The sequence below is a fragment of the Oncorhynchus nerka genome, linkage group LG25 (assembly GCF_034236695.1).
Source record: "Oncorhynchus nerka isolate Pitt River linkage group LG25, Oner_Uvic_2.0, whole genome shotgun sequence".
Lineage (NCBI taxonomy): Eukaryota > Metazoa > Chordata > Actinopteri > Salmoniformes > Salmonidae > Oncorhynchus > Oncorhynchus nerka.
In genome coordinates, this window is record NC_088420.1 from 41,034,882 (window position 1) to 41,053,580 (window position 18,699).

General features: G+C 41.4%; 1 protein-coding gene across 2 annotated transcripts in view; it reads right to left on the bottom strand.

Moving 5' to 3' along the window:
* pdhx (pyruvate dehydrogenase complex component X) overlaps window positions 1-18,699 on the bottom strand; it is a 67,818-nt gene that overhangs the window by 43,687 nt on the left and 5,432 nt on the right. For both annotated transcript variants that reach the window (XM_029634482.2, XM_029634481.2), the window contains exon 2: window positions 16,795-16,878. In XM_029634482.2, the coding sequence (XP_029490342.2) occupies window positions 16,795-16,878 (84 nt within the window). The remainder of the gene's footprint in view (window positions 1-16,794; window positions 16,879-18,699) is intronic.

Here is an 18,699-nt window from a genome sequence, read left to right on the forward strand (position 1 = left end):
AGTTTAAAAAAGTAACAAAAACAAAATCTCAAAAAGATATGGGTCAAAATGATTGGCACCCGTTTTCAGTTCTACAGCACCCTGCCCTTGCAAGGATAACAACACTGGCTTTTTCTCAAATGTTTTATGAGATTGGAGAAGATCATTCCTCCATACAGAATCTTTCCATATCCTTCATCTGCGCTTATGGACTGCCCTTCAATTCAAACAGTAGCAGTACTGGGTGTAAAGGAAGGGGTTCTGGTGGATTTATATGTTTTCATAATATTTCTCATGCATCTACATTTCCCTATGGGGCTAGGGAAGCAAGTCTAAAAAAGGAGAGGGGAGGGGTGATTCAAAATGTTTTATTAAAAAGAGGCCATTTGTTATTGAGTGAAGACAAGGCAGAAGAGGAAGATTGATGCTGGGGCCTATTGGACAGGGGTCACATTAAGTCAGACTTTATTTTCAACAGGTGATCCTAGGGCGGGAAGGTCACTTCAGGTCAGCACAATAACACAGGGAGAGAGAAGGTACACATCCATACAGGAAAACACCATCCTCAGCTCCAATATCCTGCCTAGTAAAAGATCACCTCAACTTTTAAGATGAGTGAAAGGGAGAATTGTGGGAGAGAGGGTAGTGGGAGGATCATAGAGGATGTGAGGGAAGAAGTGGGCAGGGGTGGGAGTGAGTATTGACCTCAGAAGCTCCAGAGAGCCGGGAGAAGGGAGGACTAGATTGGATGTGTGTGTGTGGTTAACACCAGATGACCCAAGGGGTTAACCAGTGATGAGCGATATTAAAAGTTAAACAGTCAACCACCTGCCCCTTTCAACTCTTCTCCACTTCTCCAATGGCAATAGGATTAAGCTACACGGTGACACAAACGTACAATACAAGGGGATGGGCAGGGATGTAGTGCTGCTGTTCCGCAGGTGAGCAGGCTCCCTCACTTTTTTGGCAAAAATATTTCTGGAAAAGTTGTTCTAAATAAATTTGATTTAAATGACCACTAACATTCCATGAACACGTTAGAACGAAAAACTAAACAAATATGTAGGCTAAAGCTTATAGGTAGGTAAGGTAAATTATGGTTTCTTCCCTGTATTCTCGCTTTCTGGCAGTCGTGCGAATAATGAATAACTGTTGGCGTGTGTGCAGAGGCCCGTCGGCCAGAGGCTTGACAACTTCGAGCGGGCCAAATCTGACGTGACATGAACAGACCTAAAACTTTACCAGGGGTTGCTAAAACGGCTGTCCTCCAGTTTGTTATGGACTAAGGGCTCATGTACGACGCACCTGAACTCGACGAAGGGCCTTCAAATCGCTTAAAATAACCCTCATCAAGATCTGTTGCCTAATCAGTACTTATTACAACCTTATCACTTCTCACCATGGAGCTCATTTAGTGAAGTTAGATCAAAGCTTAGTCAATGTCTCGCAAGATCACTTAAACATTGATTGGAATTTAATAGCATATCCTATTTTTTTTTTTACTGTATTATTGACTGTATGTTTGTTTTACTCCATGTGTAACTCTGTGTCGTTGTATGTGTCGAACTGCTTTGCTTTATCTTGGCCAGGTCGCAATTGTAAATGAGAACTTGTTCTCAACTTGCTTACCTGGTTAAATAAAGGTGAAATAAAAATAAATAAAAATAGCATAGTGGGCCTATAATATGTCACACCAAAAACAACTTAGTCATTTAATATTCGAAGCTGAATAGGAAAATAGTGCCTTCGGAAAGTATTCAGACCCCATGACATTTTCCAAATGTTGTTACTTTACAGCCTTATTCCACAATGGATAAAATAAAATCCTCAACAATCTACGCACAACACCCCATAATGAGAAAGCAAAAAACAGGTTATTATTTTTGCTAATTTATTACAAATAAAAAACAAATACCTTATTTACATAAGTATTCAGACCTTTTGCTATGAGACTTGAAATTGAGCAGAGATGCATCCTGCTTCCATTGGTCATCCTTGAGATATTTCTACAACTTGGAGTCCACCTGTGGTAAATTAAATTGATTGGACATGATTTGGAAAGGCACACACCTGTCTATATAAAAAGGTCCCACAGTTGACAGTGCATGTCAGAGCAAAAATCAAGCCATGAGGTGTAAGGAATTGTCCTCAGCTCAGAGACAGGATTGTGTTGAGGCACAGATCTGGGGAAGGGTGCCGGGGGGGGGAGAAAAAATAAAATAAAATTGGCAGCATTGAAGGTTAAAGAATCATTGTCAAATGGAAGAATTTTGGAACCACCAAGACTAGAGCTGGCCAAACTGAGCCATGGTAAGGTAGGTGACCAAGAAACCGATGGTCACTCTGTCAGAGCTCCAGAGTTCCTCTGTGGAGACGGGAGAACCTATCAGAAGGACAACCATCTCTGCAGCACTCCACCAATCAGGCCTTTATGGTAGAGTGGCCAGGCAGAAGCCACTCCTCTGTAAAAGGCACATTATAGCCGCTTGGTGTTTGCAAAAAGGCCCCTAAAGGACTCAGACCATGAGAAAAATATTCTCTGGCCTGATGAAACCAAGATTGAACTCTTTGGCCTGAATGAAAGCATCACGTTTGGAGGAAACCTGGCACCATCCCGAAGGTAAACCATGGTGGCAGCATCATGCTGTGGGAATGTTTTTCAGCAGCAGGGACTGGGAGACAAGTCAGGATCGAGGGAAAGATGAACGGCGCAATGTACAGCGCAATCCTTAAGGACCCCAGACTGGGGCAAAGGTTCACCTTTCAACAAGACAACGACCATAGCACACAGCAAAAGACAAAACAGGAGGGGCTTTGACACTTGAGGATCTGCAGAGAAAAATGTTAAAAACTCCAAATACAAGTGTGCCAAGGTTGTAGTGTCATACCCAAGACAACGAGGCTGTAATTGCCAAAAGGTGCTTCAACAAAGTACTGAGTAAAGGGTCTGAATACTTATGTAAATGTAATAGTTCAATTTACTATTTGTATACATTTGCTAAAGATTTTTTTTAAACATTCTGCTTTGTCATTATGGGGTATTGCATGTAGATTGATGAGGATTTTTATTTATTTAATCAATTTTAGAATAAGGCTGTAACGTAACAAAGTGTGGAAAAAGTCAAGGAACACACTGTATGCGTTGATTAAAACAAAATAGGTCGACAAGAAAGGCCAGTTTGTTAACACCATCAGCTTTAATTCACTCACAAAGCACTAATTCAAGATCTTAATGCATATTCCCATGAAACTGATTTGCAAGTGAAAATGATTTGCATGCAGTTTGGACATTCACCCGTAACATGTAAAAAATGATCATTCACGATTGACAGCGATTATGGCCTATTTTGAAATGAGGTATGCCTTAAAACAATATGGGTGGACATAGGCAGATGTGGCAATTGAAGGATGTAGTTTATGCATAGACCTATCCTACAATGATATTCAATAGGCTACATCTGTCGGTACTCTGTACAAACTTTAAGAATATATGACGTCACAAATAATAATAATGGTGCTTCCTCAACTAAAAAAATATATAGCACTACACCACTGGGGATGGGATGGGATAGGGTCAGAGGAAAAGCTGGATATCCATTGACAAAGCCAAGTGGGCGATTCCCAAAACTTTTGGTATCACATATTGTTCTGCAACTCACAAATCTATTGCGAGGAAGGACGTTTAACATGCTTTTTACAATTGTATGACACATTTGTTTGGGAAAATCATGAGGAAAGTGGCCCTTTTAGACCTAGATATTATTCCTGTAAGACCCTTTGATCCGCGAACTAGAGGTCGACCGATTATGATTTTTCAACGCCGATACCGATAGAGGTACTCCATATTTTAGAACATAATGTAGTATAATGACACCAAGATGTTGTCTGTACCATGTAAGGTTCACGGTAGAGGTCAACTGATTAATCGGAATGGCGGATTAATTAGGGCCGATTTCAAGTTTTCATAACAATCGGAAATCGGTATTTTTGGATGCCGATTTGGACTTTTTTTATACACCTTTATTTAACTAGGCAAGTCAGTTAAGAACACATTCTTATTTTCAATGATGGCCTAGGAACGGTGGGTTAACTGCCTCGTTCAGGGGCAGAACGACAGATTTTCACCTTGTCAGCTCGGGGGATCCAAGCTTGCAACCTTACAGTTAACTAGTCCAACGCAATAACGACCTGCCTCTCTCTCGTTGCACTCCACAAGGAGACTGCCTGTTACGCGAATGCAGTGAGCCAAGGTAAGTTGCTAGCTAGCATTAAACCTCTCTTATAAAAAACAATCAATCATAATCACTAGTTAACTACACATGGTTGATGATATTACTTGATATTATCTAGCGTGTCCTGCGTTGCATATAATCTGACTGAGCATACAAGTATCTACAAGTATCTGACTGAGCGGTGGTAGGCAGAAGCAGAAGCATAAACATTCATTCAAACAGCACTTTTGTGCGTTTTGCCAGCAGCTCTTCGTTGTCTGTCAAGCATTGCGCTGTTTATGCCTTCAAGCCTATCAACTTCCGAGATGAGGCTGGTGTAACCGAAGTGAAATGGCTAGCTAGTTAGCGCGCTAATAGCATTTCAAACTTCACTCGCTATGAGCCTTCTAGTAGTTTTTCCCCTTGCTCTGCATGGGTAACGCTGCTTTGATGGTGGCTGTTGTCGTTGTGTTGCTGGTTCGAGCCCAGGGAGGAGCGAGGAGAGGGGAGAGGGACGGAAGCCTTACTGTTACACTGGCAATACTAAAGTGCCTATAAGAGCATCCAATAATCAAAAGGTTAATGCAATACAAAATGGTATAGAGGGAAATAGTCATTTAATTCCTATAATAACTACAACCTAAAACTTTGTACCTGGGAATATTGAAGACTCCTGTTAAACGGAACCACCAGCTTTCATATGTTCTCATGTTCTGAGCAAGGAACTGAAACGTTAGCTTTCTTACATAGCACATATTGCACTTTTAATTTCTTCTCCAACACTTTGATTTTGCATTATTTAAACCAAATTGAACATGTTTCATTATTTACTTGAGGCTAAATTGATTTTATTTATGTATTATATTAAGTTAAAATAAGAGTCCATTCAGTATTGTTGTAATTGTCATTATTACAAATAAATGAAAAAAAATCAAATAAATAAATTGGTATGGGTGTTGAAAAATCATAATCGGTTGATCTCTAGTCCTGGGAGTGCATTCTGACGAAGATCAGCAAAGATAAGTGAAGATTTATAATGCTATTTATGACTTTTGTTGACTGCATAATATGGCAGATATATTTGTGTCTTGATTGGGCTCTGAGCGCCAACTCAGATTATTGCATGGTTTGCTTTTTCCGTGAAGCTTTTTTAAAATCTGACACAGCGGTTGAATTAAGGAGAAGTGCATCTAAAATGCCATGCATAACAGTTGTATATTTTAGCAGTGGTTATTATGAGTATTCCTGTAAATTACTGTGGCTCTCTGCAAAATCAAAAGGATGTTTTGGAACTTCTGAAAGTAAGGCACCAATGTAAACTGAAATTTTTGGATATAAATATGAACTTTACCGAACAAAGCATACATGTATTGTGTAACGAAGTCTTATGAGTGTCATCTGATGAAGATCAAAGGTTAGTGATTAATTTTATCTTTATTTCTGCCTTTTGTGAATCCTCTCTTTGGCTGGAAAAATGGCTGTGTTATTCTGTGAATAGGCACTCAACTAACATAATAGCGGCTGGATTTACAACAAGTGTATATTTAAAATGGTGTAAAATACATGTATGTTGGAGGAATTTTAATTATGGGATTTCTGTTGTTTTGAATTGCAGTTTCACTTCCTGTTGAAGAGGTGGGATGCTACCATCTCACCTACCCTAGTGAGGTTAACAGACAGTTTACTTTGGGCACCCTTTTCATCCGGACATACAAAACCTGCCCCCTAGCCCAAAAAGGTTAAGTGTAGCAAGCTTTCTTATTTAACTAGGCAAGTCAGTTAAGAACAACCTCTACGGGATCGGTGTCCCCCCACGGGATGGTTGAGCTAACGTAGGCTAAGGTGATTAGCATGAGGTTGTAAGTAACACTAACATTTCCCAGGACATAGACATATCTCATATGGGCAGGAAGCTTCATTTCTTGTTAATCTAACTGCACTGTCCAATTTACAGTAGCTATTACAGTGAAAGTATACCATGCTATTGTTTGAGAGTGCACAATTACGAACTTGAACATATATTAAAAACCCAAATTAGGCACATTTGGGCAGTCTTAATACATTTTAATAACAGATATCCAATGGTTATTTGGATCAGTCTAAAACTTTGCATACACTGCTACCATCTAGTGGCCAAAATCTAAATTGTGCAGTGGAGCGTGGTCAAAACTATTAAATCTTGCGGCAACGGGGGATTGGGTTCCTAAATGCAATCATATCAAATGAAATTCCACCATTCAAAAATAAACAGTACCAGTCAAAAGGTTGACACACCTACTCATTCAAGGGATTTTCTTTGTTTTTACTATTTTCTACATTTTAGAATAATAGTGAAGACATCACAACTATGAAAAAACATACAGAATCATGTAGTAACCAAAAAGGTGCTAAACATATCAAAATATATTTTATATTTGAGATACTTCAGTAGCCACCCTTTGCCTTGACAGCTTTGCACACTCTTGGCATTCTCTCAACCAACTTCACGAGGTAGTCACATGGAATGCATTTCAATTAACAGGTGTGCCTTGTTAAATTTGTGGAATTTCTTTTGTGGAATTTCTTTCCTTCTTCATGTGTTTGAGCCAATCAGTTGTGTTGTGACAAGGTAGGGGTGGTAAACAGTAAATAGCCCTATTTGGTAAAAGACCAAGTCCATATTATGGCAAGAACAGCTCAAATAAGTAAGAGAAAAGACAGTCCATCATTACTTTCAGATATGAAGATCAGTCAAGTCAGAAAATGTCAAAAACTTCTTTTTTTATGTTTATGTGCAGTCGCAAAAACCACCAAGCGCAATTATGAAACTGTCTCTCACGAGGACCGCCACAGGAAAGGAAGACCAAGAGTTACCTCTGCTGCAGAGAATAAGTTCATTAGAGTTACAACCTCAGAAATTGCAGCCCAAATAAATGCTTCAGAGTTCAAGTAACAGACATCTCAACATCAACAGTTCAGAGGAGACTGTGTGAATCAGGCCTTCATGGTCGAATTGCTGCAAAGAAACCACTACTAAATGGACACCAATAAGAAGAGACTTGCTTGGGCCAAGAAACACAAGTGGAATTCTGTCCTTTTGTCTGATGAGTCCATATTTTTGATTATTGGTTCCAACCGCCGTGTCTTTGTGAGACGCAAAGTAGGTGAACGGATGATCTCTGCATGTGTAGTTCCCACCATGAAGCATGGAGGTGATTTGTTGACAGTGCTTTGCTGGTGACACTGTCAGCAATTTATTTAGAATTCAAGGCACACTTAACCAGCATGGCTAGCACAGCATTCTGCAGTAATACACCATCCCATCTGATTTGTGCTTAGTGGGACTATCATTTGTTTTTCCAACAGGAAAATGATCCAAAACCCCTTCAGGCTTTTTAAGGGCTACTTGACCAAGGAGAGTGATGCCTGGAGAACGCTACCTTCCCCAATGCATAGTGCCAACTGTAAAGTTTGGTGTAAGAGGAATAATGGTCTGGGAATGCATTGACATTGTCGACGATTCTGTGCTTCCAACAGTGAAATGCTTACTTACAGTGCATTTCCAACAGTGTTATATATATATATATATATATATATATATACACACACACACACACGAAAGTGACACGTACACAGAATAACTCTTAAAAATAGCATACCTATATAATGTACAGGGAGATACCAGTCCTGAGTCAATGCACAGGGGTAAGTGGTAATTGAGGAGGCTATGTACTGTACATATAGGTATGGGTAAAGTGACTAGGTAACAGGATACAGTAGCATGGTGGTGTGAGTGTCAAAGTGTGTGTGGCATCAGTATGTGTATATGGTCAGTATGCACATGTGTGCATGTTGCGTGTGGGCGTATGTAGTGTGTGAATATTAGTGTTGCATGGTATACCGGAAGTCCCATACTTTTTTGATACTAGAACGGTTCGTTACTAGAATTTGTTACTTTCGATACTTCTGTCAAATGTCTCTCATGGATCAAGGCTGTCTATCAGCGCAGCAGACCCCTTATTATAGTATGCACCGTGCCTGCTCAATGCTAGCCTGCACTGGGAGTCTGGGCTTCAAATCAAAATCAAATGTTATTTGTCACATACACATGTTTAGCAGATGTTATTGCGGGTGTAGCGAAATGCTTGTGTTTCTAGCTTCAACATTGCAGTAATATCTGACAATTCACAACAATACACACAACCTAAAAGTAAAATAATGGAATTAATAAATTCAATTATACAGTACAATATAACACAGTATATATACACACACGAGATGAGTAAAGCAAAAATATGTAAACAGTGTGACTAGTGTTTCAAAATTAAACTGGCCAGTGATTTAAAGTCTATGTATATGGGGCAGCAGCCTTTAAGGTGCAGGGTTACGTAACCGGGAGGAAGCCGCCTATTTAACAGTCGGATGGCCTTGAGATCCACACTGTTTTTCAGTCTCTCGGTCACAGCTTTGATGCACCTGTGCTGACCTCGCCTTCTGGATGATAGCGGGGTGAACAGGCAGTGTCTCAGGTGTTTGTAGTCCTTGCTGATCTATTTTGGCCTTCCTGTGACATCAGGTGCTGTAGGTGTCCTGGAGGGCAGGTAGTCTGCCCCAGGTGATGCGTTGGGCAGACCGCACCACCCTCTGGAGAGCCCTGCAGTTGCGGGCGGTGCAGTTGCCGTACCAGGAGGTGAGATACAAGTTTGTGAAGGTTTTAGGTGCCAAGCCAAATTTATTCAGCCTCCTGATGTTAGAGGCGCTTTTGCGCCTTCTTCACCAGACAGGCTGTGTGGGTGGACCATTTCAGAACGTCAGTGATGTGTATGCCGAGGAACATGATGCTTTCCACCTGCTCCACTGCGGTCCCGTCAATGTGGATAGGGGGGTGCTCCGTCTGCTGTTTCCTGAAGTCCACGATCAGCTCCTTTGTTTTGTCAACGTTGAATGATAGGTTATTTTCCTGGCACCACACTCCCAGGGCCCTCACCGTAGGCGGTCTCGTCATTGTTGGTAATCAGGCCTACTACTGTTGTGTCGTCTGCAAACTTGATGATTGAGTGTATAAAGGATTTATATATATATATATATATATATACACACATATACACACACCTCTCCATATATTTGTATGTACATATTATTGCTCATTCCTTTACACTTGAGTGTATAAGGTAGTTGTGAAAGATTACTTGTTAGATATTACTGCATTTCGCTACACTCGCATTAACATCCGCTAACCATGTGTATGTGGCAAATAAAATTTGATTTGAGGCGGCGGCATGCGTGGCAGTGTGATGGCATTTTCTGTGCATCTATTGGGGTGCTAAGCAAATTGAAGAGTGACAGGTAAGGAAGAGGTGATATGATCCTTAACTAGCCTCTCAAAGCACTGACGACAGAAGTGAGTGCTACGAGGCGATAATCCTTTAGTTCAGTTACCTTTGCTTTCTTGGTTACAGGAACAATAGTGGATATCTTGAAACAAGTGGGGACAGAAGACTGGGATAGGGAGAGATTGAATATGTACGTAAACACTCCAGCCAGCTGTTCTGCGCATGCTCTGAGGACGCGGTTAGGAATGCCATCTGGGCTGACAGCCTTGCGAGGGTTAACCCTCTTAAATGTCTTACTTACGTCGGCCACGGAGAGCCCACAGTCCTAGGCAGCGGGTCGCATCAGTGGCACTGTGTTATTCTCAAAGCAGACGAAGGTGTTTAGCTTGTCTGGAAGCAAGCCCACAGTGGGTACAACATCTATACACTTCCTGATAAAAACTCAGTCACCGCATCCGTGTATTCGTCAATGTTATTCTCAGAGGCAATCCGGAACACATTCTGTAAGTTTCCCACTCATGCTGAAGCACAGATCATAACACACTTGAATAATACAATACGGCATTTAGAAATGCTGAAACTTAATTACTGTTTGCAAAACAATATCCATACCTTCTAGAACACTTTACAATGGAAGATGATTCCGGTAGCTTTCAGCTTTGTAGGCCAACATTCCTTGCTAGCTGACAGCTAAAGCTAACATACATTTACCACCTTAGTACTTTGTGATATGAAAACCTTAAAATGCAAAATGCTGATTTCAAAGCCGATTGCAACAAAACTTTAATTATTCACTTATTCGATCTCTCTCACAAAGATGATCTACTGCCTTAGAGAACTGTCTCGTGAATGACGTCATTACTGGTTAAATAGACAGCATACATTTTCATAAAAGAAGCTACTTCTATGCAAATGTTGTTTATTATGCTGATGAACATAAGTCCCAAATGGAATGGGAAACAGATTGTCATTAGTAACCCCATGAAAATCAGCCAAAACAAGCTCAATAACTAAATGCATGCACACACTCCTATTGAAAACGCATTCACCTGTATTGTGGATTGGCCTAAGCTACATCTTGATTTACCAGTTTATCAATAAAGATTTACCATTGAATAAATGATACCCATTATGTAGCTAGATCTTTTTTTTTTACCAAAGTCAAATGGATTGTATGATTGTGCAATTGATTCATTACTGCATACATGGATCTCTGGAAAAAAGTTGTAAAAAAAATAAATGCTAATGTATGTTGAACTAAATAGATGTCCAACCATTGAACAGAGCATTCTATGACTTTGACAAGCTAATCTGCCTTTTTTGTTGCCATGGAATCATTTGGGTATAGTTTTGGTATTGAGTACTGTGATGGTATCGAGTACTGTGATACTAAACCTGGTATCGAAGTCAAAATGCATCTAGAGTGTGTGTGTGTGTGTGTGTTGGGGTGTCCGTATGTGTGAGTAGAGTCGTGTGTGTGTGTGTGTGTCAGTGCAAGAGAGTTAGTGCAAAAATGGGTCAATGCAGGTAGCCATTTGATTAGCTATTTAGCAGTCTTGTTTAGAAGTCTTATGGTTTAGGGGAAGAAGCTGTTCAAGTGTCCTGTTGGTTCCAGACTGTTGTACCGCTTGCTGTGCAGTAGCAGAGAGAACAGTCCATTGCTAGGTTAGTTTGAGTCTGACAATTTTTGGGGGTTCTGGATGGCAGGGAGCTCGGCCCCAGTGATGTACTGGGTCGTACACTCTACCCTCAGTAGCGCCTTGTGGATGCCAAGAAGTTACCATACCAGGCGGTGACGCAGCCAGTCAAGTTGCTCTCGATGGTGCAGCTGTAAAACTTTGAGAATATGCTGGCCCATGATAATTATTTTAAGCCTCCTGAGGGGGAAGAGACATTATTGTGTCCTCTTCACGACTGTGACTGGGTTGGTGTGTCTGGACCACGATAGATTTTGACGTCGAGGAAGTTGTAGTTCTCGACCAGCTCCATTACAGCCCCGTCGATGTGAATGTGGGTGTGCTTGGCTCTCCGTTTCCACTACTTTGTTTAACTGAGGGAAAGGTTGTTGTCCTGGCACCACTGCCAGGTCTGTGAAGCTCCTCCCTATAGGCTGTCTCATCGTAATCTGTGATCAGGCCTCCCACTGTTGTGTCGTCAGCAAACTTAATGATGGTATCGGAGTCGTGTGTGTTGCCACGTAGTTGTAGGTGAAAAAGGGAGGACAGGAGGGGATTAAGCAGGCACGATAGTCATTTCAAGATGTTACCTTAGGTTATTGTGCAAAGGGACTATGGTGGTCTGCTTGAAACATGTACAGTGCATTCAGAAAGTATCCAGACCACTTGACTTACTCCACAGTGTTACATTATAGCCTTATTCTAAAATGTACTAAATACATTTTCATCCTCAATCTACCTCATGACAAGCCCCCCCAAAAAAACAGGTTTTGAATTTTTTGCAAATTTACTAAAAATGAAAAGCAGAAATACCTTGACATTTGCTATGAGACTCGAAATTGACCTCAAGTACATTCTGTTTCCATTGATCATCCTTTAGATGTTTCTACAACTTGATTGGAATCCACCTGTGGTAAATTAAATTGATTGGACAACATTTCTAAAAAACCTGTTTTTGCTTTGTCCATTAGCTGGTGCTCTCATGCATGGTTCATTGTTACGTCCCTCGAAGCGAGCGTAGAAGTCATTTAGCTTATCGAGTAGGATCATGTCATTTTGCGGCTTGTGGTTGGGTTTCCCTTTGTAATCCGTGATAGTTTGCAAGCCCTGCCACATCCAACGAGCATCCGAGGCGGTGTAGTAGGATTCAATCTTAGTCCTGTATTGACGCTTTGCCTGTTGCATAGTTCCCATGTAAGGTGCATGTTGTACACCCCCAGCTGTACAAGACTGAAGAACACACAAACAAAACTCAAAACACTTTCAAATGTAGTCTGTATTGCTTCCTTTTAACATCTCATCTTCATTTCTAACACTGGGGGACAGCTGTGAGTGGAAAAACAAGCTCTATGAGCCCTTTCTAAAAACCACGAAATATGATTGACTGAAATGCCTTAGAGACTTGGTCACCTACAGTCAGAATTCATACAGTGTCCTCCAAAATATAGACCTTCAGAATAGTAAGAAACATAGTTTCCATTGGAAATTATTAATTTAATTTGGGATGCTCAGGATGACCTTCGTGTGGAATCACCCACATATTGTTTGGAATAATATTCTATTCAAACATCAAATTTCAAGAGTGGAAATTGACATTATAGGTCTTTAACCAATCATAGCCCTTCTGTAGGATTGCATATTCATCAAATCACCAGCAGAGTTCCCTTTGAATTAATTTCCCCACTGAATGTGTTGGTGGTGTTCATAAAATATAACAGCAGCAGAGAGCCCACTCTGGAAATTTACTGGACTTGTAGAGTATATTATTTTAAACAATGTCAAAAAAATACAAAAAGGGGACTTGAGATATTAATAGTTTTAATTGTCGAATAAATTCGTGTAAAATTGTATTTCAGAAAGTAACCATACTAAATATTTTAGAGCACACTATGGAGTATAATGACACCAAGATGTTGCCTGTATCATTGATAATTGGGTCTTACAGGGGGCATGTATAGGTCTAAGGGCCTCAAATGGGCACTTTCATTGTGATTTTCAACAGCAAAAATTGTACACAAATAGTGATGCACAATATAGGTAAGCTTATCGGATATTAGCTAAAAATTACAACAATGGCATGTGTAGTTTAACGGCGATGTGCAAAAACGATGTCAAAGCTGATGTTATATAGGTATGCACGTAGGTAGATGACTCAATAATGCCACGAAAAATATAGCGCTACACGTGCAACACAGCATTCCTAACCTAGCCCACAATGTCTGCTGTGTGGATCGAGCAGTCAACAAGTCGAGCAGTCATTTAAAGAGTAAGAACATTTCAGTGAGACAGCGCAACGGCGGAATCCATCGAGCGACTGGTCGAGCACCGGTACACATTACCAAGTAGGTGCTATTTTTCTGATGTTTCGCTACCAGAGTTACACAGTATTGTTGAAACTCACAGATACTTGCTATGGGCGTCACTGCTATTAGCTTCATGACTGACATTTGAACCAGCGATGTCAGCCCTATGAGCATTATGAGTGTGACAGCAGTGGGTCGATGAGGATTTGGTACTGAGGAAAGCCGTATTGCATACTCAAGAATGTGCCGTTTCTCATACCGCTGCTTCCATTTCAATGGCATTTGAGAACATGTTTGAAACATGAACATTCCCAGCTCCATTTGAACAACAGACTCGAGAAATAATCTCAACTGCATCTGCAGCAGACGTGATACGTCATTGCATTGAAACACCTGCTCAACAAAAATTTCTACTAGAGGTTGTGAAGAAGCAATTTGGTGGCATTGTCTCTGAGCCTCTACTGTGTCGCCACCATGCTTGATGCTAGGTACAAGGACCGCTACTTCGATGCAGAAAATTAAGGGTTTAAGTGCATTTTACCTACACAGCTGGACAAGAGGGAAACGGACACAGTGACAGTGCACACCGAGGAAGAGAGGCCACAGACAGACAGCTGAAACTTGTATGTATGATGAAATCCTGGTTGAGACTGAACAAATGAACAACGAAACAGCACAGCAAATAAGTGAAATAAATGGGTTTTGATTATGTTTTACTGGAAATGGGGACATACATAAATGCCACCAAAATAACTTTTTGGTCAGTGTAGTGTGTGTGTAAACTGTATTTACCTAGGCAAGTCAGTTAAGAACAAATTCTATTTACAATGACGGCCTACCCCGGCCAAACCCGGACGACGCTGGGCCAATTGTGCGCCGCCCTATGGGACTCCCAATCACGGCCGAATGTGATACAGCCTGGATTCGAACCAGGGACTGTAGTGACGCCTCTTCCACTGAGATGTAGTGCCTTAGACTAGAGGTTGACCGATGATGATTTTTCAACGCTGATATCGATAATTGGAGGACCAAAAAAAGCCAATACCGATTAATTGGCCAACTTTTTTATTTGTAATAATGCAATAATACAATAAATACTGAATGAACACTTATTTGAACTTAAAATAAAACATAAAATGTATTTAGTCTCAAATAAATAATAAAACATGCTCAATTTGGTTTAAATAATGCAAAAACACACTGTTTGTGCCACAATATGTGCCATGTAAAATGTTCCTTGCAGACGACATATGAAAGCTGGTGGTTCAATATTCCCAGTTAAGAAGTTTTAGGTTGTAGTTATTATAGGAATTATGACACATTGACTATTTCTCTCTATAGCATTTGTATTTCATATAGCTTTGACTATTGGATGTTCTAATAGGCACTTTAGTATTGCCAACCTAATCTCAGGAGTTGATAAGCTTGAAGTCATAAACAGCGCTGTGCTTCAAACATTGCGGAGAGCTGCAGGAAAACAAGTTAAAGTTTGAATTAATGCTTACGAGCCTGCTGCTGCCGACCACCGCTCAGTCAGACTGCTCTATCAAATATCAAATCATAGACTTAATTATAATAAAATAAACACAGAAATAGGAGCCTTTGGTCATTAATATGGTCAAATCCAGAAACTATCATTTCGAAAACAAAATGTTTATTCTTTCAGTGAAATACGGAACCGTTCCGTATTTTATCGAACGGGTGGCAACCCTAAGTCTAAATATTGCTGTTATATTGCACAACCTTCAATGTTATGTCATAATTATGTCAAATTCTGGAAAATTAGTTTGCAACGAGCCAGGAGGCCCAAACTGCTGCATATACCCTGACTGCGTGCAATGAATGCAAGAGAAGTGACAATTTCCCTAGTTAATATTGCCTAACATGATTTTTTAAATACTTTTAACTAAATATGCAGGTCAAGCTAGTTAACCTAGTAATATTGTCAACCATGTGTTATGTGAAGATTATCTTTAAAAAAACAATCACATTTAATGCTAGCTAGCAACATACCTTGGCTCCTTGCTGCACTCGCATAACAGGTGGTCAGCCTTCCACGCAGTTTCCTCGTGGAATGAAATGTAATCGACCAAAATCGGTGTCCAAAAATGCAGATTACCGATTGTTATGAAAACTTGAAATCGGCCCTAATTAATAGGCCATGCCGATTAATCAATCGACCTCTAACTTAGACCGCTGCGTCCATGTGTGTGTGTTAACTATTTAACTGTACTAGAATGCTTAAAAGGCCACTAAAATTTTAAATATCGGTATGTTTGTTGTTTTGGGAAGGAAAATATTGGATATCGGTATCGGCCAAAAATGTAATATCGGTGCATCACTAACCACAACACTACATAAAGAGACTTAAGACGACAACACAGCATGGTAGCAACACAACATGGAAGCAGCAAAACACATGGGCACAGACAACAGCACAAAGGGCAAGAAGGTAGAAACAAGAATACACCACACAAAGCAGCAACAACTGTCAGTAAGTGTCTATGATTGAGTCTTTGAATGAAGAGATTGAGATAAAACTGTCCCGTTTGAGTGTCTGATGCAGCTCGTTCCAGTCACTAGCTGCAGCAAACTGAAAAGAGGAACGTCCCAGGGATTTGTGTGCTTTGGGGACCTTTAACAGAATGTGACTGGCAGAACAGGTGTTGTATTTGGAGGTTGAGGGCTGCAGTAGATCTCAGATAGGGGGGGGATGAGGCTGGGGCCTAGGATCGAGCTTTGGGATACGCCTGTGGTGACAGGCAGTTGCTTTATACACAGCACTCAGAGAGTAAGATAGCAAACCAGGCCAAAGACCCAAGGCTATGTGGCTATGGCCGCGAGGGGGGAACAGCGTTGCAACCCGGTGACATAGACAGCGCCAACTTTCTCTGGGCCAATTAACTGGCAGCAGTCCTCAGGTGCCTTACTTTCTCAGCATGCCTGGGTTCTGACTGCTGTGTAGAAGGATGTGATGTCACATGGTCAAACATTAACAATGGCCCCCTATCACTCCGGGGTGGAGAAACAGGGCACTGCTTTTCTCCTCCTTAATAAATTAGGAGCTGGCTAATCTGACAAACACTAAACTGCACCATGGAATATCCAGTCATTATTAACATCTCAAAATGTAGAATGTGTGTAGGGTGATGTGTGTCTTTATGAAGGTATATGGATGGAGATGTAAAATTAAAATCAACCATATTGGATTTGTTACGTAGGCTCGATTATATTATGTAGCATTGTAGTCTGCATGCAACAGAAAAGCTGAGTATGTTGTGAACATTGGCAAATGGAGGAACGGCTCTCTTACCTTCTTTCTTCAACCATTTGACGATGTTTCCCTCCTCCATGGTGGGAGAGAGAGCAGGCATCTCCACTTTGACTGGTGCAGCACCTAGAGGAAAGAGAGAACACATCAACACCAGTCAGATCACAAGTAGCAATACATGCTCATCTATAAACAGGAGGGACATTTTCACCCTAGTCTACATAACTAGAAGTATATTGAACATAAATGCATTAATAGGCCTATGCAACACCATATATACACAAAAGTATGTGGACACCCCTTCAAATTAGTGGATTTGGCTATTTCAGCCACACCCGTTGCTGACAGATATATAAAACATATATAAAAAATAAAGCAAACAGCCATGCAATCTCCAAAGACAAACATTTGCAGTAGAATGGCCTTACTGAAGAGCTTAGTGACTTTCAACGAGGCACCGTCATGGGATGCCACCTTCCCAACAAGTCAGTACGTCAAATTTCGGACCTGCTAGAGCTTCCCCTGTCAACTGTAAGTGCTGTTATTGTGAAGTGGAAAAGTCTAGGAGCAACAACGGCTCAGCTGCGAAGTGGCAGGCCACACAAGCTCACAGAACGGGACCCCCGAGTAATAAAATCGTCTGTCCTCGGTCACAACACACACAATACCGAGTTCCAAACTGCCTCTGGAAACAACATCAGCACAAGAACTGTTCGTCGTGAGCTTCATGAAATGGGTTTCCATGGCCGAGCAGCCACACACTAGCCTAATCTCACCATGCGCAATACCAAGCCTCGGTTGGAGTGGTGTAAAGCTCGCCGCCATTGAACTCTGGAGCACTGGAAACACGTTCTCTGGAGTGAAGAATCACGCTACATCATCTGGCAGTCCGACAGACAAGAGAACACTACCTGGCCCAATGCATAGTGCCAACTGTAAAGTTTGGTGGAGGAGGAATAATGGTCTGGGGCTGTTTTTCATGGTTCGGGCCAGGGCCCTTAGTTCCAGTGAAGGGAAATCTTAACGCTACAGCATACACTGAGTTTCAGCATGACAATACCCTGTGCACAAAGCAAGGTCCATGCGGAGATGGTTTGTCAAGATCAGAGTGAAAGAACTTGACTGGCCTGCATGGAGCCCTGACCTCAACCCCATGAGATTAATTGGAATGCCGACTGTGAGCCAGGCCTATTCGCCCAACATCAGTGCCCAACCTCACTATTGCTCGTAGCTGAATGGAAGCAAGTCCCTGCAGCAATGTTTCAACATTTAGTGGAAAGGAGTGGAGGCTGTTGTAACAGCAAAAGGGAGGGTGGGGGGGGGTGTTCTAAGAGCAGGTGTCCACATACTGTTGGTCACGTAGTGTATATCCTATCCTGATTGGGTCTGTGACATCAAATAAGTCCATTAAAAAGGCAAGCTAGGCTATATTCAGTCAGTCTTTTGAGATGGAAGAGGAGCAGAAAGTTAGGAGCCTAGAAATGCATAGGCGCTTACGAAGAAGAAAGAAGTGGTACAGTAAGAGGCCATAGGAGAGGGGGTGAGAGCTGTGGGGCTCGTGCCTCAGCACTCATCCACTGACAGGGAGATATGAAAGCCACCAGGCGACAGGAAGTGGACAGCACACTGACGACAGAAGAGAGAGCAGTGCAGGCAGATCAACAGTAGGCTGCGATGGCGGCTGACATACTTGCCTCCGGCTGGTAGCCCTGTCACCCACTGGGCCACCACAGCCTGGGACCTAGCCATCCACAGCAGCTAGAGCCACTCAGAAGACAACAGTTCAGCTGGCTCAGGATCATGTAGGCATTGGGCTGGCCATGCTAATGCCCAACTAAGTCACCTCCTTGTAATACTGAGTATTACAATGTAATGCTGCCTTAGAATTGCAATGCTAGAATACAGACCTATAGATAGAACTAGTGGATTAAAAATGGCTTTCAAGGC